Source organism: Podarcis cretensis (assembly GCF_951804945.1).
Source record: "Podarcis cretensis genome assembly, chromosome: 6".
NCBI classification, from domain to species: Eukaryota; Metazoa; Chordata; class Lepidosauria; order Squamata; family Lacertidae; genus Podarcis; species Podarcis cretensis.
The window spans coordinates 95,881,807-95,909,009 of record NC_137175.1 but is presented as its reverse complement, the minus strand read 5'-3'; the positions used below and the strand labels follow the sequence as shown (position 1 = coordinate 95,909,009).

The following is a 27,203-nucleotide window of genomic DNA, read 5'->3' as shown; positions in this document are numbered from 1 at the left end:
TTCTGTTCTCATCCTGAAGCAAAAGTTCTTAACCTGAGGTAACATTTCTGGGTCAGTGGAGTCTGTAACCTGAAGCGTATGTAACCCGAGGTACCACTGTACCACACTTTCAACCAGTTTGTTGTCTAGGTGCAGTACATTGAGGCTGGAATGAATGCAGGCAGACAAGTGTCATGGATAGCAAAATATATTTCAATTTCTGTAGTACAGTATAGATCACATAATCCCTTGCAAGTAACAGAATAGGTCACAACAGAGAGTTCGATACATTTTGGAATCGGTTAACAATTCTATATCCCACCATCAACAACCTTCCCTGACCCACAATGTTCTCCATATCACAGAAGATGCAAGTGAGGCTTGGTAAGGCCATTCCGGTGTCAGGTACAGTTTGTCCTCTTCTCACCACCATCTGTGCAAGAAAAGTTTTCCATTGCTCACTCTGAGAAAGAGGAAACCTACAGCCTTGCAATCCAGCACCTTCCAGGTTAACAGGATGCCTCATCACAGAGGTACCAAGGTTACATTCAGCTGTGTAGATCATTTGCAAGAGATTTGCAACCATGTTGTGCCCATTCAGTTTACATTCACAGATTCAGTCCCAAAGCATGAGGTCGATTACAATTAGTATACTGATCTTCCCACACGTCCCCCTTAGAAAAAAGTACACGTATTTCCCAAAGACAACAGGATTTATTTGATAAAATTCTCAAATTATATTCTGAAGGTGAAGGTTTGTGGGGAGGGGGGGATTCTCTTTAAACAAGCAGCAGAAAAGGACACAATGTGATGAAAATTCTTTGGGTGGATCCCGGCCATCTTATAATGACAATTACAGTGCCATCATAGACAATTTAAAAACAAAAGCAAAAAGCATTTTGGAATGGATGAGTCGACCATGTTAACACTGATTTAGCAATACTACAATCTGCACATATAGTTTGTAATGTTCTAGGAACAGAAATCTCCCTCACACCTCTATCTAGAACCTGCAATTGAGTAGCCTCTAAAAACAGTGTGTTTGTTAAGGATACTTATGAGACTCCTTCAGAGCTTACACAGGGTGTTGATCCAAATTCAGATGTTCATATTTCCTCATCTTTCTCCAAAAGTGGATACTATTTCAATGCATTTTTAAGTTTTGAACTAGATTAAATACTGTACTTGACGTTTGGCATCTTGATACTACTGTTCATAATATTCAATCCAGGTGGCACTTTCCACAAAAATTATCAATGACACACCCACCTTAGTCAAATAAACCTGGAACACATGGCTTAGCTAAATGGCAATACACTTGGGTCATATCAAAGTAATGATTAAAATTAGCATACTTATCACGTAAGCTGTTTTCTGCAGTATAAATCAGAATTAAGTTTCTTTTTATTTTTTGCTGCAGTTAGATGACTTGAGAAAAGCCTCCAGCACCTAGAATTTACTAGGGCACCAAATTTAGGACAATACAAAGAACAGCAGCTCAAGAACACAAAAAATTTGTATTTCCCCTATGTGCCTACGCTAGTACATAACCCCCCCCCCCCCGGCACTCTTAGAACATGTCAGAAATGCACTTTAGGGTGGCTGAGAGAAAAGCTCCAGTTTATAGACTACACAGTGAGCAGTCAGCAATATAGGGGTATTGTTTTTCACAATGACAGTCCCTCCTTCTGTAGCTCTAAGCACACCACCCACCCAAGGCTGTCTCACAAAGTAAACCAGCGTTTTCAGTGGAGCAGCATGATCATTTCAAGCCAACACACTCTCTAGGTTCTTCAACACAAACTGCATTTCCCCTCCAAATCGCTACAGTAATCATCAGTGAGGAATGCAAGAAACCTAAAACTGGACATGTAACAAAGGCCACCATTTCGCTGCTTATTAAAATTTAATCCACATAGCACTGTGGGGATTGCCCTGATCAAAACTGGGAGCCTATTGTTAAAGCTCCTCAGCCCTATGCCTCAATTCCAATCCACATTGGGGCTCGACAGATGCTATTTATTTTCAAAAGAACTAATTGCATAAACAGCCTCAGGTCCGCTTGGGTCCTTAGCTAGAGAGCAGGAACCCCTGAAGACACTGGTTCTGGTTAAAATGGGAATGATACAGCCCTTAGTAGCAGACAGCACCCACTTTTGGTATAGAAAACAGTCCCACGTGTGCACCAAGGCTTCTGGACCATGGGCCACTGTGTGCATTGCAGTGCTGCCAACAAGAAAGCAGCGAATAGCCATCCTTGGCAGAGAGAATGCAAGTTACTCACTGTGCAACATGTTTGCAATTTAAGTCGCACCTTAATTGTGGTACTTAATTTAATGCTGCCTTTTTTACTGGATCAGAAGCCAAAGGGCAAAGTGAGCCTGGTAAGGAAAAGAATAACCTTTACTGTTCATATTATTAAGAGGCTAAGTATCCAAAGGAAGATCCTACACCTAAATGGTACACTTCAGCCAGTGAAAATTTATTCAAAAGGGGGGGAGGAAACAAAGCTTGAAAACAAAGCAAAAATTATGACGTACCTTTCATGACACATAAGAATAATATTATCCTTCAAAGCAGAAGTTAACAGATTCCATATATCCTAGGCCAATTTACATTTCAACAACTATTTGTTGTAGCAAATTAAAGGTTGCGGGTGAATCAAAACTCATATGCTTACATTAAGGTACTTCCACGGAAAAGGGTGTAAAACATCTTACTGCTTCTCCAACCAGGTATCCACAAAGTCACATACAAGTGGCAAGTGAACTTGGCCCTCCAACAAGAAGGGTGTCCAGTAACACACATCTCCAGACTCAAGCCCTCCTCGCTTTGGCCGTGGTTTGGGAAAGGTAAGAAACCCCAAGTCTCTCTCCCACTCTCCTTACCTTTTCCACACCCCAATGCAAATAGCCCTGCATCTCCCTATACTTGGGACTGGGGAGGCAATGAGGTTGGCTGGTGACAGTGAATAAAAAGCAAAGTCAGTGTTTGTGGGCCACTGGCTCCATCACATATTGTGCTGTAGCAACAAGCAAAAGAATGCATACAAATACTGAGCAAATGTCCCGTTTCAAAAGGCAATTCGGAAGGACGGTTACGGTCAGACAGGCAAGCCTAACCCCAATCACAATACTGCCAATTTCAGACAGTTAAGAGAGAAAAGTAGTAACACATAAAAGTACTGTTTGCAATAGGCAAAAAACTTCACCGGAAATTCCTTCACCAACCCTTCAGTAGGTTTCATGACCAGCATGGAAATGGCTCAGGTTGGAGCTGCCGAAGGACCATCTGCCAAGCCACCTGCAGTCCTAGCTGCCTTGAGTGACAAAATGCCATCATTTGCCATCACTAAAGACAGTTTCCCTTTAAAAAGTCTGCAGTCGTTTTAACACACTAGCTGTGTTGTCACTGTTTAAAAGACAAGCATCTTCTGGCCTTGACGCGGAGGGATATCCCAAAGGGTGTCAGAACTTAAGATGGCAAGTCCAGGAACGCGGTTTCACATAGTCAAGGAAAGTGGGCTATAAAACACAAGAGGAACAGTAATGTTAGTCAGGAAATGCTGGGCACTTTCACTTCTGTAGAGTTATCCGTTAGCCATGTGAACAAATGCCAGTGATGAAACCCAAGTGTTTTCCTTTGCTGTCTCTCAAGCCTGGGCGGCCACCCAACTTGCAACAGCCAATCTAGGCAATTAGAAGTGTGGTTGGTGTGTGTGTGTGTGTGTGTGTGTGTGTGTGTGTGTGTGTGTGTGAAGGCTTGCCCTTCCCAGTAAGACCCCTCTTCAGGGCAGCTTCTTTAACTCTTTAACTCTCTGAATAGCAGGTCTTCCAGGTCAAGCAGAACTGCTGTCTGCAATCCTGAAACTACAATCCTACTTGGCTCCAGCTACTATGAGTCCAAGAACCAGGGGGTTATGCATATGCATGTGGGCTGATTTGGCACTACATATTAAATAGGGAAAGGTAGTGGGCACTGCATATTAAATGCGGCAAAGATGTAGTGAATTCTCTTTGTTTGAACCCTGCAGATCCAAAGGTGGCAGTTGAATCAGAGAACACAGCAAGTATAATGAAGAAACCACTGTGCTCCACTAAGGCTTTTCACTCTTTTCCATTACCTTCCTCTCCCTCCCTTCTTTACTGCCCCCTTTCATCCTCTAAGAACTTTTGGCTTTCATCTCTCCAGAAGGGCAGAAACTCACTCAGAGCTTCACATTATTCATTTAAAAAGACATGGAGGAAGTTTCAAAGGTGTTTTTTTCTGACCCTGCTGCTTGTTATTCTTGTTAGAAAGAAACCTCTACGGTAGCTATTCTGGGCAGAATGCAACCTTCTAAAAATCTGGTTTTCGAATTTTACGTTCACATCTTAGGCCTTGAATGAATAGTCCAGTTCCTCTTATTTCCAATGACAAGTGGGATACTCACATTTTTCAAAGGGCAGTGCTTATAAGCATACCATTCCAGGCTGTAGAGGGTAAGTATGACACCCTGGCCAAGGAAAAGCGTACTCCACATGAACACATTCCAAATGGGGCCTTTCCGACGGTCATTGAGAATGAAGTTGAAAACCACTGACGGAAGAAAATTAAAATGTACTCAAAATGCATGTTAATGATCATCTCGTGAGACTTTGAGAAAGTCACAAATTACAGTTTGGAGCATTAGAAGTCCTTACTCCTCAGCCAAGCCAAGGAAGCCCTCTCTCCTACTCTGACCATGATCAGTCTCAGAAAATGGAGATTTAACTGGTGTCGGGAGAGGCTTCTGGGTTTTAGGGTGCAAATGCTAGGGCAGGCTGGAACACAAATCTCCTGCATCTTAGAACATTAAGTACAGATGGCAGCTAAAAGCCAAATCTCAGTATTTTCAGAAACTGCTACCAAGATATATTTGGTACTTACTTCCAAAACACATGAAGAGGCAGAACAGGACTGGATAGAAGTAACCAAAGCAGACGGCCAAGACGTATTCGTGCACAATAGCAGAAAGAGTGAAGACCGACAGCATAGCGACTGCTTTGAATTTCTTCCCAAATAACTGGTGGTGAGAGAGAGACACAGACAAACAAGGGGAAGGGTGCCTCTCTGATAGGTGAATGTATCAGAGGAGATCCAATTTTCAAAAACAACAGTGAAGAGCTTGTGATAACCACCCTTAAATTGCCCATTCACATTTATTGCACAGGGAGGGTTGTCTCCAGTGGTGGCCTTGCTCTGTCAAAAGGACTTCTACTTGTACAAGACAGGGCAGCTCATCTTTGCTGATCCCTCCTACTCAATGGAGCCCCACAAACACTTAATGCGAGAGCTGGAACAGTGTGGGATATGGCATAGAGGGGTGAAATTGGTGGTAGACTGGGGAAAAAAAAGTGACTTCCCAAATACTGGATACAAACCAGACTGCATAAGTACAAGCTTCTCTCTTTCCACCTTCCTCACCAGGAAAGAGGCTATTGTCAGATCTCTGCATGAGTAAAGTGACTAGGTATTTTACATGTTGTGTAATTCTCCTTTACATTAAAACTTTACTAAAATCATTTTGTGGGGGAAATGTAAAGATCTCTGCCATTCCTTTAAAAAATGACTTTCTATTAGAAAGCAAGGGGATGTGTTAAACGATGGTTGCTTACCCAAAGGAAATCTTTGTATGCATAGTAATACAGCCAATCATGCACTACCACATTCCAGGTTCGGTAATACTTTGCATAAGATGTAGAATTCCACCAGTCCTACAAGAGAGGATCAGGGAAGTAAAAAGAGCAGAGACCTTAGAGTCAGTGTTTAAAACTGCAGGTTCAAAGTGCCAAGTGCATTCCTGCTACTCAGGTGTTTTAGAGCAATTGGCAATACAATCTCTGTGAACATCTGGTGTACTGTTGCAATGTATAACTGAAATTCCCCAAGAGCTCATTTGCAGGCATTAAATCCTAACCTCCTCCTTCCCAAACAGCCGCCCTGAGAATAAGTCACTGGTGTCCCAGTATTTGTAGCTACACTAGGTCTCCAAGGCTCAGATCCAAAATGATCAGAGCTAAATCAAATGTGACATTTTCTCTACATGAACAGTAATTCAATGTAGGGGGGGAGGCAACCTGCAAACCACATTCAGAAAAGAGAAATATAGAAGGTAGCTGAAATTCAGAGGCCTTTCTATCACTGTCCTCTAAACTGCTCAAACTAATCATTAATGGCCCCAAGTGGAAGCAGCAGCAGGATCAGAACACACATTTGTATGATCCCTTTGAATTATTCATTTATTTAACAACATGTCTATATATACTGCTTGACTACAAATAGAACCTCTGAGCATTATACATAAGGCATTAAAATTGCCAATAAAAGTTTAAAACATCAGATAAAATCACCAGAACCTCTGAGCATTATACATAAGGCATTAAAATTGCTAATAAAAGTTTGAAACATCAGATAAAATCAGCAGATAAGCTAAAACATATTAAGACACATTTCAATTTCTACATGTCTAGATAGGTCCCTCAGTGGGACTTAAGAGCAACAGCTTCGTAAAACTATGATGGAAAGAGCGATGTTATCTATGAAGGAGATGATATATGGAAACCATCTGGATTTGAGGATTGGAAGAACAGAAAATTCACACAGGATTATTATATTGGTGTTTATCGGCTTAAGGAGACTATCAGAAGAGATCATAAAGAAAAAAGAGAAAATATATGAACAAGATGTGATGTGGAAACAGCAAGATAAGACTGGATAGAATTATGAACCCTGTTTGGACTGATTTGGACATTAACGCAGTAGCAAGAAGATGATCAGAATCCCCCTTCGGATCTTGAAGTATGGGTCCCCCCAACAAAATTCAAAATTTGGCTTTGTAATTCGGAATTTATGTGATGTGATTTAATTTGATGTGATTGGCCAGTTAATAAAAATTATTTTTTTTTTAAAAAAAAAAAAGGCAAAATGTTTTTAGCAGGTGCCAAAAGGAATATAGCAACACTTTATTGCGGACGTTTAAAGGCGCCAGTATATGCCAACACTAAAAGAAGGCTGCAGGTGAGTTCTGCTAAATAATTTATAGAGTGGACATACTTTTCTTCCATGACACCATACTCAAAACTATTTACATTTGTTTAAAGGTCACAGCAAGGTTAAAATACTATGCAAAAAGCCCAGCAACAGAAATACAACACATAGCAACAAATGTTTGTGAATCAGAAAAGTCAACAGAAGAAAAGGCACAGGCTCCCCTTTTCACCAGGGGTAAAGGAATGTATTAACAGGTTGCCGAGAAGACCACAAGGATGGTATCTGATTGGCCTCTCTAGGGAGGAGAAACCTCATCAATGGCAAAATGACACACACACACACACACACACACACACACACACACACACCATTTCTATCAAATGGAGCATTCCACGAACCAAGGTACACTCTAAAACTGAAAGAAAATACTTCTGTGTGTGTTGTGTTTCGTGTGTGTGTGTGTGTGTGTGTGTGTGAGAGAGAGATATCGTGAGCCTTGCACATCAATTACCTTGTAGAACATTCTGTCAGCAAAGCGCAGCATCTCAGCAAAAGCATTCAGCCAGCAGTGAAGGTATGCAAAAAAGACCAAGAACAGCATCAATACACCTGGAGAGCAGCGAGGAAAATATGTATTTTAGGTTAATATCATTCATAATGACATTATTACTATTTATCATAATTGTCGCTAGATCAAAGTATCTCAAAAGCAACTTACATAAGAAAAATAGGACCAAAAACATTAAAATTAAATATAAAAGCAGTAACAAAACATGACCTAAAGTGCCCATGCAACCATCTATATACAGTGGTACCTTGGGTTACAAATGCTTCAGGTTACAGGCGCTTCAGGTTACAGGCTCCGCTAACCCAGAAATATTACCTTGGGTTAAGAGCTTTGCTTCAGGATGAGAACAGAAATCGCACCGCCGCGGCGCAGCGGCAGCGGGAGGCCCCATTAGCTAAAGTGGTGCTTTAGGTTAAGAACAGTTTCAGGTTAAGAAAGGACCTCCGGAACGAATTAAGTACGTAACCCGAGGTACCACGGTATTAAAAAGCAACAAATCCTACCCACCCCAGTGAAAAGTGTGAGCCCAAGAAAGGGCATGTAAATAACTGATTACCCTCCCATTAGGAACCATTGTCTGTTTTTTGACTGGCACCTAAAACAGACAATGATGGAGCCAGGCACTCTTCCCTGGGGACCGCATTCTACAAGCAGGGAGCCACCACTAAAAGGGTCCGTTTCCATGTTCCACCCTCCACTCCTCCCTAAGATATTTATGCAGTGACCAGGCTGGTTCACCAGCAGAGAGGAAGCCCTTCTGGTGTTGGGGTCCTGAGCCGCATGAGGATTTATAGGTCAAAACCAGCACTTTGAACTGAGTCCAGAAACTATCAACTGCTTGCATCCCCAGCACAAGACAGAGTTGGATGAAGCAGGATCGCACCTTCTCCAGTCTACCAGTACTGATGTTACTAAGGAACATACTGCAAAAGGTGTTCAGAGAGAAGAGCAGTAGCTCAGTGGTAGTGAGCGCATGCAAAAGGTCAATCTGCAGCCTCTCCAGGTACAGCCAGGAAAAGTTCCCTGTCTGGAAACCCTGGAGATCCACTCCTGGTCAGTGTGGACGACCCTGAGCTAGATGGGCCAGTGGTCTGATCGGTGTAAGGCAACTTCCCATGTTCTCTCTCAGAACAGTGAGATTCACGCTCAGCTTCAGCTGTTGCCCCAGTAACAGGTTTTCAGGAACCCTACAAGTCAGGGAACCACAAAGCTAAGATCATATATCCAACAGGCCATACAGTGGTGCCCCGCAAGACGAATGCCTCGCAAGACGAAAAACCCGCTAGACGAAAGGGTTTTCCGTTTTTCGAGGCGCTTCGCAAGACGAATTTCCCTATGGGCTTGCTTTGCAAGACGAAAACGTCTTGCGAGTCTTTCCCCTCCCCCCCCCTTTTTCTAAGCCGCTAAGCTGCTAATAGCCTCTTAGCCGCTAAACCGCTAAGCCGCTAATAGCGCTAATCCGCTAATAGGGATGCTTCGCAAGACAAAAAAAACCGCTAGACGAAGAGACTCGCGGAACGGATTATTTTCGTCTTGCGAGGCACCACTGTCCATTGCCAGTTGTTGCCAATATCAGCGTCAGGGAAGAGTTAGAAGTTTCCAGTTTCTCAGAGGGAGCAAGCATTCCCCAAGGGGGGAAGGAGAGCAGTGAATCTAATAGAAGAGAGCAAGAGGAACAACAGGGAGGGACCGGCTGTTCACAGGAAAGGCAAGGGTTCAGTTCTAGCTCAGATTCGGAGGAGGGGAGATACAAGCCAGCTCTAGCCAGGAGGGTAGGAAAAAGAGCAGGAAAGCGAAAGGAAGGGCACGTTCGACATTTTGAGAGTGGCTGGTCATGGAGAAGCAGAGCTCAGAAGGGATCTGAAATAAGTGACTCTGAGGAATAATATTTAAGTACCGTTTATAAGGGAGGGACGCAGGTGGCGCTGTGGGTTAAAGCCTCAGCGCCTAGGGCTTGCCGATCGAAAGGTCGGCGGTTCGAATCCCTGCGGCGGGGTGCGCTCCCGTTTCTCGGTCCCAGCGCCTGCCAACCTAGCAGTTCGAAAGCACCCCCGGGTGCAAGTAGATAAATAGGGACCGCTTACTGGCGGGAAGGTAAACGGCGTTTCCGTGTGCGGCTCTGGCTCGCCAGAGCAGCAATGTCACGCTGGCCACGTGACCCGGAAGTGTCTCCGGACAGCGCTGGCCCCCGGCCTCTTGAGTGAGATGGGCGCACCAACCCCAGAGTCTGGCAAGACTGGCCCGTACGGGCAGGGGTACCTTTACCTTTACCTTTACCGTTTATAAGATTGTTTTGTTAATACGCAATAAAAAGTTATAAAAGAACAAGAAGGGTTTGTGTGGTGATCTGAGACCAGTCCTGACAATCACCACTGCATCTGATTATTTATTTGCTGCTTAGAAGAATTCCAGAATTAAAAGGGGCACAGAAGCACTCACCTGGAAGAATAGAGTTGAAAATGCAAAGGACCAGCCCTCGTACATTTAAATTCTCCTTATAGTTCCGAAATGTAGGTATACAGAGTCTCACAAATATATAGTAAGTATAGAAGAGTGACCCAAGGACCTAGAGAGGAGTAAAAACAAAAGCCCCTGATTATAAAAGTAGCTCAGGAGGAATCCGTAAGAGAGAAAGCGGATCCCAGTTACCAATATGCACAGATCTAAGCTGAGTAAACATCATACATTTAATGCACATGACATTCCCCAAAGAATCCTTAGACATGCACTTTAACCCCCCCCCCCCGAGCTCTAATTCCCAGCACCCTTAATAAACTGCAGTTCCCAAGATTCTTTGTGGGAGGAGCCAGGTGCTTTGAATGTCCGGTGTGTATGCAGCCATAGGCAACAGCTGACCAAAGGTTTCAGTGCCACTACGATAGTCCGTGCTTCTTTCAGATAAACGGCATTCCACGTGGGCTCCACCATGTGCAGAATTACTATGCCAGCAGTTTGGAGGCCTGGGTAGGTGCGCTGCTGGCATGTGTATATGTGGAGGGGCCCAGGTGGAACACCTGCTTTACCGACAGCAGCTGCCGTGGTAGCGGTTTCATTGTCCTGCAAGGAGCAGGTCCCACGAGTAGAGATTGATTAACAGACTATATTTTTATCCAAGACTGTCCTTTGAACTTTTAGGATCTGTGACACTGCACGGCTAGCCTAGCCCAGGGAAGGACTACGTCTCCATTTGAGAAATACGACCGTGCTTGAAATTAGCTGATCTGCTCCCCTCAGCAAAATAAAAAATACAATATACAGAACCTGCACTGTTCATAATTTTATAAACTTAGGAAAACGTTCACGGTTGATAAGAAGAGTAGCACACAGACATTGGTTAAAGGTTGGTTTAGGAAGGCTTGTTGTTTAGAACTATTACATCCTGTCTTCAGAGAAGTGAAACTGTTTTATTTATCTTACAATGGGAAGGTATGTTTGTCATTAGTTTAGGGGTAATTATTCATTCAGCGATCCAAATCTAAGGGAATAGGATGCAATTCAGAAATTTTCAGAAAGTATTGTCTCTATTTCTTAACGCCAAAATAAAAATAACTAATACAGGCTTGTGCATTCCAGTAGGCTAGTGCATATTTTTCTGAACCAGTAACTCTTATCAGCTTTCAAGGCTGTATAATTATCTGCAGAAGCACAGGAATCCCAAAAGGAAGAGAAATATCTAACCTGTGCAAACTTGGTAGCTACATAGCTCCATCTTATTGTAGGATTTCTGAAAAGAAAAGGAAATCACAGTCATTACACCTAAGTCAAGACAAGAGCTTGCTTGGCATCAACTGAAACCTAATTTGCGAGAATCTTGAATTACTTTGAATTACTTTCCATGATAAAAGCAACTAATAAGTGCAATAAAAAATAACAGCAGAGCTGATGTAGTCTGCAGTAAACACAATCCAATTTCTATTCCAGAACAGCAAATATTTAAAGTAAGAAAGTCTGTTTGCTAGTTATGATTTTGCTCAAATGGCATGTTTTACTAAATGTGCAGCTGCACTACTATTTTTTAAATCAGTTCGTTATTTTGCATAAAGAAGGAAAGGAGTAGCTGAGGGCAGTAGGATATACAGATTGAAGAATGTGGAATACCATGGAAAATAGAAAGACAACCCTGTACTGTATAACACAGCAACTTTCTACAAAGGAACTCTAGAACCTTATATATAAAAATCCCATCAAAACCCATGACGTGTAGAATGTCTTAAAGCCAAAATGGTCAGACTCAGCACCTGTCATTGGAACCAGAAGCAAAAAGTGCTAGTGTGCTCAAAAGAGATAGGCATTGAGCCAATTCATTTTGGATCCTACTAGGCCTGCTCTGGGAAAATTCAGAGAAACAAATGGTTGTCTACAACTAACCTTTACTCAGAGAAGACCCACTGAAATTCAGGACCATGAGTTAAGTTAGAGACCCAGCAGTGGGTAGGGTCAGAGGCAAAAGTGGGTAGTGCAATAGATAGAGAGGCTCAGAGGCCAGTGGTGTAGCGTGGGTTGCCTGGGGCTGTGCGGAGAGGTTGGGTGGGAGGGAGGGAAACACATTCAACTGCCTAATACTATCTGCATCGCCCAGGAGACATAAGAAGAGTCGTTCTATGGTCTGGAGAGGTCTCTCCTGGTTCGCATGGAGAAGCTGTTTTCAATGGAGCCCAGCGACAGAATGTGCAGTTATATTGAGGCTGCCCTGAGTCTTAAACTTTTGCATCCATAACAATTTTGCGCTCAGGGCAACTGTGCCTGTGACCTCACCATGCTACGCCACTGCAGAGGACTGCACCTGCCCCCTGGGCCTGAGGTCCCCAACCCGTGTGTTATGCCCTCCGTTATGAAGCATGCATGCAGTCCAACCTCGCAATCACAATGGCTATAAGAATTGCCAAGTCACAATGGAGCAACTACATTGACATTACCGGGGATAGGCATCTCTGTAAATAAGGGTGGGAGCAAAGAGGAAATACAGGTACTGGGAAACTTTAGGAACTTGGACGGTGTCTGAAAAAGCAGAAGGGAGAGTGTCGTTTAGTACCAGATAATGCCACACAGTAAAAAATAAACCCACAGGGTTCCATCCTATTTTCTATGGGTCTCAAACTGTTCATTAATGCTTGAGTTTAGCAGTAATAAATTTCTCAGTCCAAGGAGATGGTTTGTATGCCATTCTTATTCTTTTTTTTTTTACAATGAGTAAGGCAAGTCTGTGACAAGCCCCTCATCTCTAGTCCACCCCAGGTTTAATGCCCTCCCACCCCAAATAAGCCCCCTATTGTCAGAGCACTTTCCCCTGTTCCACTAAACCCAGGATTCTCTTATTTCCTTTGCAAGATGTGTACTCCTAGTCCAATAAGCATTAGAAGACTGACAAGTTGCATGGTATTGGTAATCTTGCAAAACATGGGGAGGCCCATACACACATTCTTCTGAACTAGAACAGGTCTTTGAATTGTCTCCATGTCACAGAACCCAACTCTCAGAACAGGAAGAAGGGAGGGTGCATTCATCACCACAGCTGTACAATTATTGTAGGAAACAGTCACTCACTTGTCTTCTGTGGCGTAAAGGAAAGTATTCGAGGAGCATTCTCCCTAATGAAAGAGTAGCCTTTCATCAGCAGGCGCACCTAAAGGAGTAGAATAACAGATAAAATGTACTTGACATCTTGCAATTAAGGGAGAGATGGTCCAGAAGGATACCATGGCCAATAGTATAAAAAGCTGCTGAGAGATTGAGTAAGATAACCAAGAGTCACAGTTCCCCTGCACCTCTTTTGGTAAAGGTGAAAAGCATCTAGGAGTCTTGGTGGACTACAAGCTTAACATGAGTCAACAGTGTGCGGCAGCAGCAAAAAAAGCTAATGCTATTCTAGGCTGCATCAACAAAAGTATAACGTCCTGATCAAGGGAGGTAACAGTAGCACTCTATTCTGCCTTGGTCAGACCACACCAGGAATACGGTTTCCAATTCTGGGCACCACAATTTAGGAAGGAAATTGACAAGCTGGAATGTGTGCAGGAGGGTAACTAAGGTGATCAAAGGTCTAGAAGCCAAGCTGTATGAGGAATGGTTGAAGGAGCTGGGTATGTTTAGCCTGGAAAAGAGGAGAGTGAGATGAGGTATGATAGCCATCTTCAAATATCTCAAGGGTTTTCACATGGAAGATGGAGCTAAGCTTGGTTTTTCCCTGCTCTGGAGGGCAGGACTTGAACCAATGGCTTCAAGTTACAAGAAAGGATCTTTGGACTAAACATCAGGAAAATCTTTCTGGCAGTAAGAGCTACTTGATAGTGGAACGGTCTCCCTTAGGAGGTTGTGCAATCTCTTTCCATGAAAGCTTTAAAGCAGACACTGGATTGCCATCTGTCATGGATGCCTTAGGTAAGATTCCTGCACTGCAGGGGGTTGGACTAGATGACCCCTGGGGTCCCCACCAACTCTGCAATTCTCTGAGCAGGGAGACCAAAGCAGATTCAGTCTCAAGCCAGGTCTGCACCCAGAATGCAAGAGGTCGAGATAATCAGTATCCTCCAAGAATGCTTCCATTCTCTCTCCTCCATCGTGCTCAAAAAGAGGGTGTTTGCAGCAAGTTATTAGTGGTTTTAACTATCTGTGTCTCTGAAAACAGAAGTACCTACTAGACCTTAAGAATTATGGTGCGTTTCTTTTTGCATCTGACCATTTCTAACACCCTTAGGTTCAATCTCTTGGAAAAAATGAAAACTTGTCACTGTTAATATTTCCCCAAGTCAGGCAGAAGCAAAAGTAGAATGTGTACACAAAATTACAGGTTAGCTAAGGACTCAAATCCTGGCATAAAGCAGCATTTTGCTAATTCAAGCTTTGTGAAATGACCTTTAGCTACATCCAGAAGAAACTAGCTCTCCACATGAAACTCACCTGCTCAAGTATCACTATGAAAGCAGAGGCTGGTGGTAAATTGTAGGCGACGGCTATGTAAGCTGGTCCCACTCCAAGCCCAAATATCTGGAAGATCATGAAGAGACCCCCAAAGAAAGCAGAGCGGATTGTCTTGTGGGAGGAACTATGGTAGCCCTGGGCCCACAGGAGGAAGAGCCCATAGGGCACAGTCAGGGTGGACAGGAACATGTAAAGCCAAGTGGAAAAAACGACAGAAGATTTGCCAAAAGCGTAGACCAGGAGATCAAACTCCAGCACCAACCTTCAAAAGAGATTCAAACAACACAGAAAGATAGAATCATATACTTGGGTTAAAATATATATTCCATCAGGTAAAATCAGAAACAGCTAAGGAATTCTATAATGAAAGTTGAGGTACTTTTAATCTGTTTTAGTATTCTAAGTTTTGTATGTTTTAGAGTATGGTTGTGATTTTTTCATGGTTTTCTTGTTTTATCTTTCGTAAACCGCTTTGAGGTTCCTTTTGGAATCAGGCAGTGTATAAATCTTATGAAACAAATACTGAACTTAAGTATACAGCCTTAAGGTTTTATACTGCAGAGAACAGTGTAAAGCAAGAAAGCAAACACAGAGATACAGACAGATACAACCCCTACAGAGATTCAGGACCCCTTGGATAAGCACACACATGTGGGAAAATTGTAGTTATTGTGGCATAGCCTGCAGCCCTTCAGTTAGGGCTCCACATCTTCCAAGACTTTGGATGCAGAACTTGGATTTTAAGTGCTGCTTGATTTTGACCAATGACTCAGAAACTACAACTAATCCAGAATGCAGCAGCTAGACTGGTGACTGGGAGCGGCCGCCGGGACCATATGACACCGGTCCTAAAGGGGCTTCACTGGCTCCCAGTAAGTTTCCGAGAACAATTCAAAGTGTTGGTGCTGACCTTTAAAGCCCTAAATGGCCTCAGCCCAGAATATCTGAAGGAGCATCTCTACCCCCATTGTTCAGCCTGGACATTGAGGTCCACCTCCGAGGGTCTTCTGGTGGTTGCCTCACTGCAGGAAGTGAACTCACAGGGAACCAGGCAGAGGGCCTTCTCGGCAGTGGCACCCTCCCTGGGGAACACCCTCCCATCCATGGTCAAGGAGATAAAGAACTATACAACTTTTAGAAGACACCTGAAGGCCACCCTGTATCAGGAAGGTTTTAATGTTTGGTGTTTTCCTATGTGCTGTAATCCACTCAGAGTGGCTGGGGAAACTCAGGCAGATGGGTGAGGTATTATCATCATCTGAATGCCTGATGGGTTTCTTCAAATAAAACACGGAGGCTTATATTCAACGCAACTCTAAATAAGCAGCCCATCACCACAAGGATTCCCTCTTGTGCAACAGGACTCTCTCCACCCCCTCCACCTGCCTATACCCAAACAAAGTAATACATTTTCATTGGTTCAAATATTAAATGTGTAATGAGATTAAGGGCCACTATCTGAACGATAAACTTGGTCATTTGATTGCCCTTCTTACCCATTGCTGTCTTTTTATTTGTATATGTTGCTTGTTTTATGTTGCTATAAAGGTAAAGGTACCCCTGCCCATACAGGCCAGTCGTGTCCGACTCTAGGGTTGCGTGCTCATCTCGCTCTAGAGGCCGTGAGCCGGCGCCGTCCGAAGACACTTCCAGGTCACGTGGCCAGCGTGACGAAGCTGCAGCTGGCGAGCCAGCACCAGCGCAGCACACGGAAACGCTGTTTACCTTCCCGCTATAAAGCGGTACCTACTTATCTACTTGCACTTAGGAGTGCTTTCGAACTGCTAGGTGGGCAGGAGCTGGGACCAAATGACGGGAGCTCACCCCGCCGCAGGGATTAGAACCGCCGACCATACGATCGGCAAGTCCTAGGCACTGAGGTTTTACCCACAGCGCCACCCGCGTCCCTATGTTGCTATGGCCGTTGGCTAATGCGAATAAAGTTTATCTTATCTATTAAATGTCTCCAGTCCAACACACAGAAAACAAACTCCAGCTGATCCCTTCAATATTTTCTTACCTTCCTTCATCAATAAAGTCTACTATGAGGGTGCTGAGAATGAACAAGATGAGGAGAGCGATGAACATGTGATATATGGTCCGGATGTGTTCTACTTCAAATAGCTCACTGAGGGGGAAAATATACGAAATACATTAGAACATTTCACTTTGACAACAAACACCCCTCAATCCAGATGCAAGTCCAGGGCTTCCAGTGGTTAAATTTAGGAGTTGAAAGTTCTTCCACCTTCAAATGTAATGTGGGAGCACTCTCAGTGTACAATTTCTCTGAATATTTTCTACAAAATCCATCTGTCAACATACATAGGACCATCACCACGTTTTTTTTTGGGGGGGGGAGAACCGTGGGAAGAAGTGCTGCTGTATAGGACAAAGAGATTCTAGAACTGTTTCGAACCAGCAGGCTGAACGCTTTGGTTCCCCAACCCCCATGGGCCATTCTGACAGGTGGGGAGGGAAGCATTCAACTCCGAATCATCTGCCATAACCAGAACATCAGGGCAAGTCTTTTCCTTTGCCCGTACAGTTTGAAATCAAAACTGGGACAAGGCATTGCAGGCACCAATGGTCAACTGTGCCAGCAAACCCAGTTTCCTGTGCCTGCGTGGTTTGAAATCAAACCACGTAAGCAAAGGCACAGGACTTTGTAGGCACTGCCAATCAGCTGACAGGTGGTGCCAGCAAACCTGCTTTCAGTAGGGAACTACATCTTTACCTGTCCCACAGGTCGACCTGGTTTGGGGAAGGTGGCCTTGCAGGTCAAATTAGGATGCCAGAGCTCCACAGAGCTGCTCTAGACCTCATTTCACACAGACATTCTGCCATTTTGCACCGGCTGAAGCCTTTTGTAATCCCCACTCCATGCTATGTAAATATTAGGGTCTCAGAGGTTTACAGTGCTTTTTATTCATTTATTATTAAATTGATCTCCCATCCTGCCTCCAAAGGAGCCCTAGAGAACACAGGACTGTATCATATCCAGGGCTGAACCTACATAGGCCAAGGTACCATTACGTCATGGATTCTCCTAGGCCAGGGGTCTACAACCTTTAAGACAAAAAGAGCCACTTGGACCTGTTGCAGAAGAAAAAAACCTGGGAGCCGCAAAACTCGTCATTATAAAAATAACTTTTTTGTCACTTTTTTAAATTATTTCTTTGTTTGACCCCTCAGAATTACTCCTCCTCATAGAAATAAACGTTAAATTAACAAGTTGCCTTTTTTTGTGTGTGTGTTCTTCACTCCCCTTCAAAACAGTGACCAGCGTACATGCCCCCTTTCAATGCAGTGACCAGCGTACATGCCCCTTACAATGTAGCGGGCGGGCGGGAAAGTGACGTCGGGACAGTGCGTGACTAACGCACGCACCGCCCCCATGCGACGTCACAGCCAGTACAGCGCCCGCCACAGTGAGGAGTGTAGGGGCGCACAATGCGCCTCCTCCCCTTGCTAGTATCCGCCCCGGAGCCGTGGCAAAGGTGTAAAAGAGCCACATGCGGCTCCGGAGCCGCGGGTTGCCGACCCCTGTCCTAGGCAGTATATAAAAGAAGTGAGAAACCTATATTGTTGGTTGATGGTTCCACATTACATCCACCAAAGTAACTAGGATCATGACAAGCCTTGTCTTGAGGAACACTTTGCAGGAGAGACAGAAAATCTAAGTGGCACACAGGCACACACCCCTTATTTGTGGAGTACAACCCACTGGGAAATTCTCCTGCTCAGCTGAATGGAAGCTGCACAAGAGCAGTTCTTCCACAGCCTCTAATGTGGGGCTTGCACAGGATAACTTCCTAGTGGATTATGCCCCATGGATCACAAGAAGCTGTCTCCCACTGTGTTGCCCTTGTCTCACATCCCAGAGGATAGGGAGTTTTGGTTCAGCAACAATTATTCTCTATATTTAGCAAAAGGGAATTTGGAAAATTAAGTAATTAAACAGGAAGTCAAGAACTTAACAATTTCCCAAATGGGAGCTGCATGTTTACAGCTTGCAAAACATTTTTTAAAGTCCCTAATACTGTTTTTGTATTTTATGTGAAACACTATGCCTGTGGGAAAATGGCACAAGTTAACACTAAACCCACTGCATTTTATACAAAGATTCACAACCTTCACCTAAATTAAGCGTAGAAAACATGGCGCCCTCCACACTACAATTCCCATCTTCCCTGACCACTGGCTATGCTGTCTGGGGCTGATGGGAGATGCAGTCCAGCATCATCTAGACCAGGCTTCCTCAATCTCGGCCCTCCAGATGTTTTGAGACTACAATTCCCATCATCCCTGACCACTGGTCCTGCTAGCTAGGGATCATGGGAGTTGTAGGCCAAAAAACATCTGGAGGGCCGAGGTTGAGGAAGCCTGATTTAGAGGGCACCATATTGGCTGCCCCTGACATAAAGAATGGCAACTTGGAGTTTTACTGACATATTGGGGGGTGAAGGAAATAAAATTTAAACTGCAAAATACCTTCTGGATTAACATGGCGAAGTCTGGTTTTGCAGCAAGAATCTGTTTGTATTTTCCATATTTTATTAACAAGAAAGAAAGAAAGAAAGAAAGAAAGAAAGAGGCCCAAATGAACGGCCGGCAGAAACAACAGTTTTGGATCAGGAAAGCCCAAACAATTGCCAGTACAGTCATACCTTGATTCTCGAACAGAATGCATTCTGGGAGTTCATTTGACTCCCGGAACCAGTTGAAAACCAAGGCACAGGTTCTGATTGACTGCAGGAGCGTCCTGCACCCAATCAGAAGCCGTGCCAGACGTTCAGCTCCCAAAAAATGTTCGAAAACCGGAATACTCACTTCCGGGTTTCGATTGTTTGGGAGCCAATTTGTTTGGGAGCCAAGGCATTTGAGATCCAACGTACGACTGTATTGGAAATTTTGTTCCCAAATCAACAAAATATCTTGGTAGGCATCTTCTGGAACAAAACAACAACCTGATAGGACCTTCAACTGAGCCAAGTAAAACAACCAATAACGTTCTTATCTACCAGAGTTGGAACAAGGCACATCTTAATGCTCATCTAGACCTTGAGCATTTGTGCTGCTGGACTGTGTCCCTGAACATGATGGATTTCAAGAATGGAGGGGAAACTGGCATTCTGCTCCCAAGGAAAACAGACAAAACTGAAGTGCTTTTCAGCAACAATTCTAGCAGACTGCTTTGCTTAGAGCTGGAGTTCCAAGTATGGATAGTTCTAACTAGTATCTGCTCTTACTCCCAGACTCCTCAAGCAGTAGTACCAAAGTTTAATGTTACATATTTGCGTTTGCATATAAAGCTCTTGCTACACCTTGGAAGAGGAACTCAGGGACAGATGGCCTCCAGAAGGTCCTGGGTCCAGCCCCCAGTTTAAAAGGATCGGGTAAATTGCCATGGGAAAGGCCACTGCAATAAGCATTGGAAAGCCACTGCCAGTCAGAGTAGATAATTATGGGCTAGATGGACAGACCAGCCTGGTTCTATTAGGGCACCTGTTTGCTCACTGTGAAGCCCTTACTACTAGATAGGCGCAAACTTTACTGGAGAACCAGACCACCCATGAGGAGGCTGGATTGCTTAGCAATAGACACTTCTGGTCTGTAGATCAGTTTCTACAGAACAGAACAGCCATATCCATGTTGGAATCTGGGATGTGCAATAGCCAATTGACTGGAGCACTTACAAAGATTAGGAATACCTGCTATCAGTCTACACAGTATAAAAATGAATGGGATCCACTGGGAGAAAGAAGCAAGATATGGAGACAAGCCACCCACTGGATGAAGGCAACTTTAACTTTAGCAAGGGCACTAGTCAAATTTACAATCTCATTAACATACTCACTCCAAGACAGACTTTCTAGCAACAAAAACTTTCCCATGTTCTGGAGGTGCTCTTGATCCTCTGTGAAAAGAACAAATATTCAGCAGAGTAGTTTTTTTTAAAAAAAAAGAAAGAGAAATCAACAAATTGACTCTGCTTCAGGCTCAGCCAAGAACCAACTTACTTGCTTTTGAAGCCACCGTCTTTCTCTGAGCACACGGCTGGGAAGGCAGGGGGCGAAGACTCAAGCTGCACGGACTTTGCAATCAAGCCATTCACGAATTCTGTAAAGTGGCTGTCGATTCGCTGCATTAAAGCTGGCTTCATTTGCTGATAAAATTTGGAGGAAGGAAGGAATAGAAAAGAGAACACCTTAAGTATACAGTGGGACCTCGGGTTACATACGCTTCAGGTTACATACGCTTCAAGTTACACACTCCGCTAACCCAGAAATAGTGCTTCAGGTTAAGAACTTTGCTTCAGGATAAGAACAGAAATCGGGCTCCGGCAGCACGGCAGCAGCAGGAGGCCCCATTAGCTAAAGTGGTGCCTCAGGTTAAGAACAGTTTCAGGTTAAGAACAAACCTCCAAAACGAATTAAGTACTTAACCTGAGGTACCATTGTAATTGTTAAGTATTGCCTGGAATTTGCCTGCTAAAATGTCATGTTACTCTTTACCTTCAAATGCAAGGCTGACTTCCTAACACCATGCTAACAACAAATCATGAACGTGTCTCATTTCCTGACAACTGACCACATGTTTTTGGACCCCAGTCAAAGTCACGGCCAGTGGGGACAATGGTCAGCGCTGATGGGACTTCCTAGTCCAGCAACATCTGGTTCCCCATTCCTGGTTTAAGCCACCTATCAGCAGCTCCCCAAGAATGAGGAAGCAAAGTCGCCAACTGTACGGCCTTTCTAAGAAAATCATAGTTAGCCCAGCTGCCTCCCATCTTGCTTACAAATAAACTCACTCAACATATCTGACAGAAATCTGACCAGAAAACTGACTTGTTCTGCAGGAGCTTTTTGTTTTTGTTATACTAGTCAAATACCAACCATATGCAAAACACATTCTATTAGTCTATTAAATTTAAGGAAAGCTGACAAGTCCAAGAAGAGGATATAAGAAGCCACCATGATCACCCACAAAATGCTCATTTCTTGTTAACTCCCCACCATACACACAAATATTCTTTTAAAAGGAACAGCTAACAGTTTAATGAAGTTGCTTCAGAGGTGGAGCCCTGGCTAGCAGAACCCAAGAAAAAGGTCTCTCACAACTCTTCCCATTGGAGGGAAGAATGTCTAAAGAAATTAAATAGGGAAATACATTTCACTTAGGATTTCCCACGCATTTTTAGAAGTTTAGCACTAAGACTGCTTTGATGTGGCATTTTATTTGGGCGGCAGGGGCAAGGGCAGCAACAGCAGAGAGGAATACTCTTGTACTTCCAGAGTTATTAAGAAACAGAAGCTGTGATGGCTGACATTAAGCAAGAAGAGCAAACAAGTGTGATAGGAAGTTTACGAGCTGCTTTGCTTAGCGCAGGGTGTTCACAAAGCACAGGGTGTTTTGTTTGTTTGATTGATCTGCCATTGCCAAGCTCCACACAGTCAACAAAGAACGATGCCAAGAGAGAGTGAAAAATAAACCAAGAGAAAGAACCAAGAGAAGGGAAAGCAAGCTACAGGGTTTCTGCTGCACAGGGCAAACGGCACCTGAGCAACAACAGAGTTCTTGCTTTCAATGTAGCCCTGGGAATTTGCCTGGGGAAAGAGGTCACCTTCTGTTATCCATTCACATATTGCAGACACAGCCCCAAAAGGAAAGGACTGTGTGCACTTTGGGGCTCCTTTTCCCTGAGGCAGTTGACATGCTGGGAAGACCTGTTGGGCTTCACTGCTGCCCCACCTGAAACTAGGAAGATGTATCCTGCTCTCCTCTATCTGCTCACTACCAGGAAAAAGTTGGTAGGTGGATAAGCCGATTCCCAGGGAAGCTTCTCCACCACCTTCCCACTATTTAATTCCTGCTAAGTTCAAAGACTCAAAAGGGTACCCAGCAATAGTTCCAGAACCACATGTGAATCCTCCCTACAGTCCAAAGCAGTAGCATGCAGGAACAGCCTAACCCCACAGCCTTCCAGTCCCACTTTACCAAAGCATGGATATGCAGCTCTTGTGGCTCTAGCTGCACTAAATATGAGCAGCAATGCTTTGGCTAGTGATGGATAGCCAGTCTGTGAGACTTTCTTCTTCTTAAAATAAAAGACTTTTATTTTTCACATACAACAGCAAATATCTGAGAATCTGAGAACTTATCTGCTTTCTCATGCACTCACAATTCTCTTTTGTCCTGATTTTTCTTTTAATGCATTTAAACACACATTTCACAAGATTTCTAAATGCATTTCAATATGCTTTCTTAGCGAAGAGCTGGAATATTTGAGAAAGGTGGAAGTGGGTGAATGGTTTAAGTTTCAATCTGGCCAGGAGGTGCAGATCAGGTTGTTATTGTTGGCATCCATCTGTCTCAAGAGACAATGGAGTGTGCCTCCGGGGATCAAACCAAATCAGGTTATTCATACTGGAATTCACAAAGAATGAATTCCTTAAGCATCCCACTTGCTAACAGACTAGAGGAGGAAAGCAGCCTAGCCGCCACCTGTGCCCTACAACAGCAGCTGAAGGTTTCCACGGCATCAGAGAAAAGCATGAACATTTGAAGGGTTGGGGATAATAAAAGTACAAAGGACTGTAATTGTTCAAATAAAATAAAATGTCAGAAGCCCTAGTTTTGATATTCTCAGGAAGCATGATTAGATAGTTTAAAAGAGCTCACAGGAAAGTGAGCATTGTTTACGATTTTTGCATTTGAGGAAATCTTTCAGCAGTCCCAGACTCAGTGACTCCCAATTTACAGGATTTAGGATTTCTAACAGTCCCATAATATGCATAGATCCATCACAGATGGGAGGTTTGTGGGGTTTTTTTTTTTTGCTTTCTAGGGATTCCTCCTTGTCAACTCATATTAACTACAATTCAGATAGGTTTACCTCAGCTTCCACCAAAAGTTGCATCTTTCGAGTGACCAAATGGTCAATGTCAACACGACCTAAGAGAAAAAAACAAATTGTTATTGTAATGTAAATGATTCTTTATCATTTACATTTAAATACTGGGTATAAGTTTTCCACAAGTATGAAAGGCAAAACAGGAAAAGTATGCAAACTGGAAATTTAGTGTACCGTATATACTCAAGTATAAGCCAATTTTTTCAGCACATTTTTAATGCTGAAAAAGCCCCCCTCGGCTTATACTCGAGTGAGGCAGGCGGCGGCGAAGGGACGAGTGGCCCGAAAGGAGCACTTTCAGGCTGCTTGTTCTTCCTCCGCCACTGCCGCTGCCACCAGGTTTGTGGTGTGGTGAACCGGCTTATACTCGAGTCAATAAGTTTTCTCAGTTTGTTGTGCTAAAATTAGGTGCCTCGGCTTATATTCGGGTCGGCTTATACTTGAGTATATACGGTATTTTAAAATCAGTGCTGCAAATAAGTCCACAAAAGTTACTAGCCCCCAAAACTTTCACTTATTCCCCTGCCCAGATGTACCTGTATAAGTTGTCCGCTACTGACCCAAAGGAAAAACAACCTATTCCAATTTCCAAGGATTCCCTTCCTGGAGTGCAATAAAACTGTGCTTAATTGCGGCAGATCATTTAAACATATCTACCCAAATACTTAAAAAAACCCAGGAGGCGCTAGGGAGAAGGATTCTAGCTTGGCCACCAGCAACAACTACTCCCAGCTTGTACTTCCAATAAAAAGTACAATGCAGATGAGTGAGCTATGGATTTGTATCTTGGTCAGGTAAAACCAGAACACTAGTGAGAATACCCTACAGTGGTTTCACAGAGCTGAAGCACAGCTAAAAGAGAAACTATTCAGTTAAGGGGGAAAATACAGTGCTAAGGTCAGATTATTAGCACAAGGCAAACATGCTCAGAGTTGGCTGAGTACCAAGTTACTTGCAACACACAGCATTATCTGAAGGAACATCACAGATCTCTCTTCTTTGCCAAAGTGTTTATAGTATAGCCCAAGCATTAAGGAAACTCTGGCTTTAATGAGTTATATAAAAAGACTTACCTATACTTTCTCTTGATATCTGACTAGCTGTTTGTGGTCATTTTAACAGTATTTCACTGATGCTCATTTTTAATTGAGGAGTGTACGACAGCTACTTTGGGAGCCCCCACTGCCTGAAAAGCAGGCTAAAAATAACATAACGATAAATTGTGACGTATGTAAATAGTAATGACAAGCCACTGAACGGATGGGAAAGGCAGGAGGGAAACGAGAAAGAGTAGTAACTTTCCAAAGAAAAAAAACAAATGAGCCTGTGTTTAATATTAACCAACTATGTCCTCTTCCTCCTCAACTTCAATTTCCCCCTGCACATTCATTCTTCTGACATATCATTTGTGTTTGCAAGACTAAGGAATGACCTGGAGTAACCTCCACCTTGGGAAATTACCACGGCCTTGCAAGTCCCGGACTACAAGACAAAGATCCCACATGCTTTCCTCAAGACAGATTAGTCACAGGGGAAATCCAACGCTATTTGAGAGAAGGACAAAGGCATTTTCAAAGCCCTTCCAGGAACACATACCCTTGCATATTATCTTTAGTGGTCCCTTGCATATTATCTTTAGTGGTAAAGGTAAAGGTAAAGGTACCCCTGCCCGTACGGGCCAGTCTTGACAGACTCTGGGGTTGTGCGCCCATCTCACTCAAGAGGCCGGGGGCCAGCGCTGTCCGGAGACACTTCCGGGCCACGTGGCCAGCGTGACATCGCTGCTCTGGCGAGCCAGAGCCGCACACGGAAACGCCGTTTACCTTCCCGCTGGTAAGCGGTCCCTATTTATCTACTTGCACCCGGGGGTGCTTTCAAACTGCTAGGTTGGCAGGCGCTGGGACCGAGCAGCGGGAGCGCACCCCGCCGCGGGGATTCAAACCGCCGACCTTTCGATCGGCAAGAACATTCCGTTTCCATGAAGGCTTCTTTCCACCCAAAACCCAAGAAATGACATAAAACGAGATGCGAACCAAGGCAGATTCTTCACATCAGGCTTGGATTTTTAAAAACTCATTAGACCTTTAAACCGAACCAAAAAAGGTGCTAAATTAAGAACAGGGCCGCTTAATAATTAGTTAGGCCCACTTAGGAATAAGTGGTCAAATAAATAAATAAATAAATAATCGATCAATCAGTCCAGGAAAAAAGCCTCTTTTGGCTCACTTCAGACATCACGCCAACCCATGGCTAAGGAAATATAAAGATGGTTTGGCATTTTTTTGAGATTGACAAACCACAATTAAGGGCCATCACTCAGCTTCCCGAAGGTCCTGTTCCCTGGAGACAGGGTCTGAGCTTTCAAACAGGACTGAGCTTACAATGTTGAGTGCTGTGAGGATAGAAAACAGGAACAGCTTGAAAACACAATTTGCCAGCTATGCAAATTCATAACTCAATTCATCATTTGAGTTCTCAACTATGGTTAGAATCCAGTGGTCATCGATATGACAACCCTAAGTGCACAAGTCAGCAGAGGCCATCCCAGACACCCACAATATTACACACCCACAACCCACACACCGAAACTTGGCTTGAAAGCAGCATTTTTTCCTATCACAAATGATAAATTAGTTTACAAGATGTTCTTTGTCGTACAAGACAAAGATAGTTTACAAGATGTTCTTTGCCGTAGGGTGTGTGTAGCAACACAACAATCAGTCCACTTTACAGATGTGCCAACAGGTCCGGAAAGATTGGAAAACCAAAATACATGTAACAAAGTTTTACTCATAGTAGACCCATTGGACATGGTGAACACTGGAAACAATCCATTATTTAAGAACGGAGGAAGATTTCGTATTTACTGTACTTCAGAACTTTTGTTCATTTGCAGATTCAAAATAAATCCACTGATAAATTCTTATATTTATTCAGATAGGATTTCTGCAGTTACTAATAAAGAAATCTCATAAATGCATCTACACCAGGGATTGGCAACCTAAGGCCCGCGGGCAGGGAAAGGCTGGTTGGGCGAATGGACTTCATTCTGTGCACACAAAGACTTGGTGGAATCCCACCCGACCACAATAACATGGCCTGAAGAGCTACTGCCTGCCAGAGAAAGCAGTACTGGGTCAGATGAACTGCTGGTCCAAGTCAGTAGAAGGCAGTTTCACACCCAGCTTGAATTTGAGTAAAAAAGCTTAGCAATGAATGCCAGTATTCACATCTTGAGGCAAATATCTCGTAGCTGTTGAAACAAAAACTACAACACGAATAATTTAGGTATAGATACATTTCCTAGTCAGGTCATAAAAGTTCTCTAGAAGAATCCCCTCCGCTGGCTTCACAAATTTGGCACACAGCTAAAAGAAAACAAGTCAGGGAACAAACACAGTGCTAAGGTCAAGTTATTAGCACAAGGCAAACACACTCAGAACTGGCTGAGTACCACGTTGAACTACACCACCAAAGATACATGCACTGGGTTGTAGTCAACAAAATTTGATTCAGAGTAAACCCACTGAACATGGTGAACGCTGGAAACAATTGGATTCATATTTACTTCAGATCTTTTGCTCACATGCAGATTTAAAATCATTCCACTGCTTATCATTTCATCTAATAAATCAGGTAAGATCTCTGCAGTTACTGATGAAGAAATCTCACCATTGCTTGATTGTGGGAAAGACCCGTCTGCTTCATGCCTCTTTGACAAGTCTTCTTTCTCTTCTGCAGTCTCATAAGTTGATCGACGATTCCTTACGGAGATATTTTCTTCACCCACCATGGTGTCAGGCTAACACA

The 27,203-nt window shown here is 43.6% G+C and overlaps 1 protein-coding gene across 2 annotated transcripts; it reads right to left on the bottom strand.

Moving 5' to 3' along the window:
* Positions 1-171: 171 nt before the first annotated feature.
* LOC307218725 (sterol O-acyltransferase 1-like) lies at positions 172-27,203 on the bottom strand. Of its 2 annotated transcripts, XR_013840031.1 has the most exons (16): positions 27,066-27,203; positions 23,376-23,434; positions 20,500-20,645; positions 20,337-20,396; positions 16,497-16,604; positions 14,456-14,738; positions 13,103-13,181; positions 12,475-12,556; positions 11,237-11,282; positions 9,998-10,124; positions 7,502-7,599; positions 5,616-5,714; positions 4,888-5,023; positions 4,412-4,557; positions 2,015-3,503; positions 172-721 (listed from the first exon to the last, which is right to left on the bottom strand). XR_013840031.1 is itself a non-coding variant. In XM_079981499.1 (15 exons), the coding sequence occupies exons 1-15, from the start codon at positions 27,184-27,186 to the stop codon at positions 3,447-3,449; spliced, it is 1,647 nt and encodes a 548-aa protein (XP_079837625.1). In that variant the 5' UTR covers positions 27,187-27,203; the 3' UTR covers positions 172-3,446. The 2 variants fall into 2 exon arrangements, 1 of the variants encoding a protein (XP_079837625.1); XM_079981499.1 differs by having other exon boundaries at positions 172-3,503.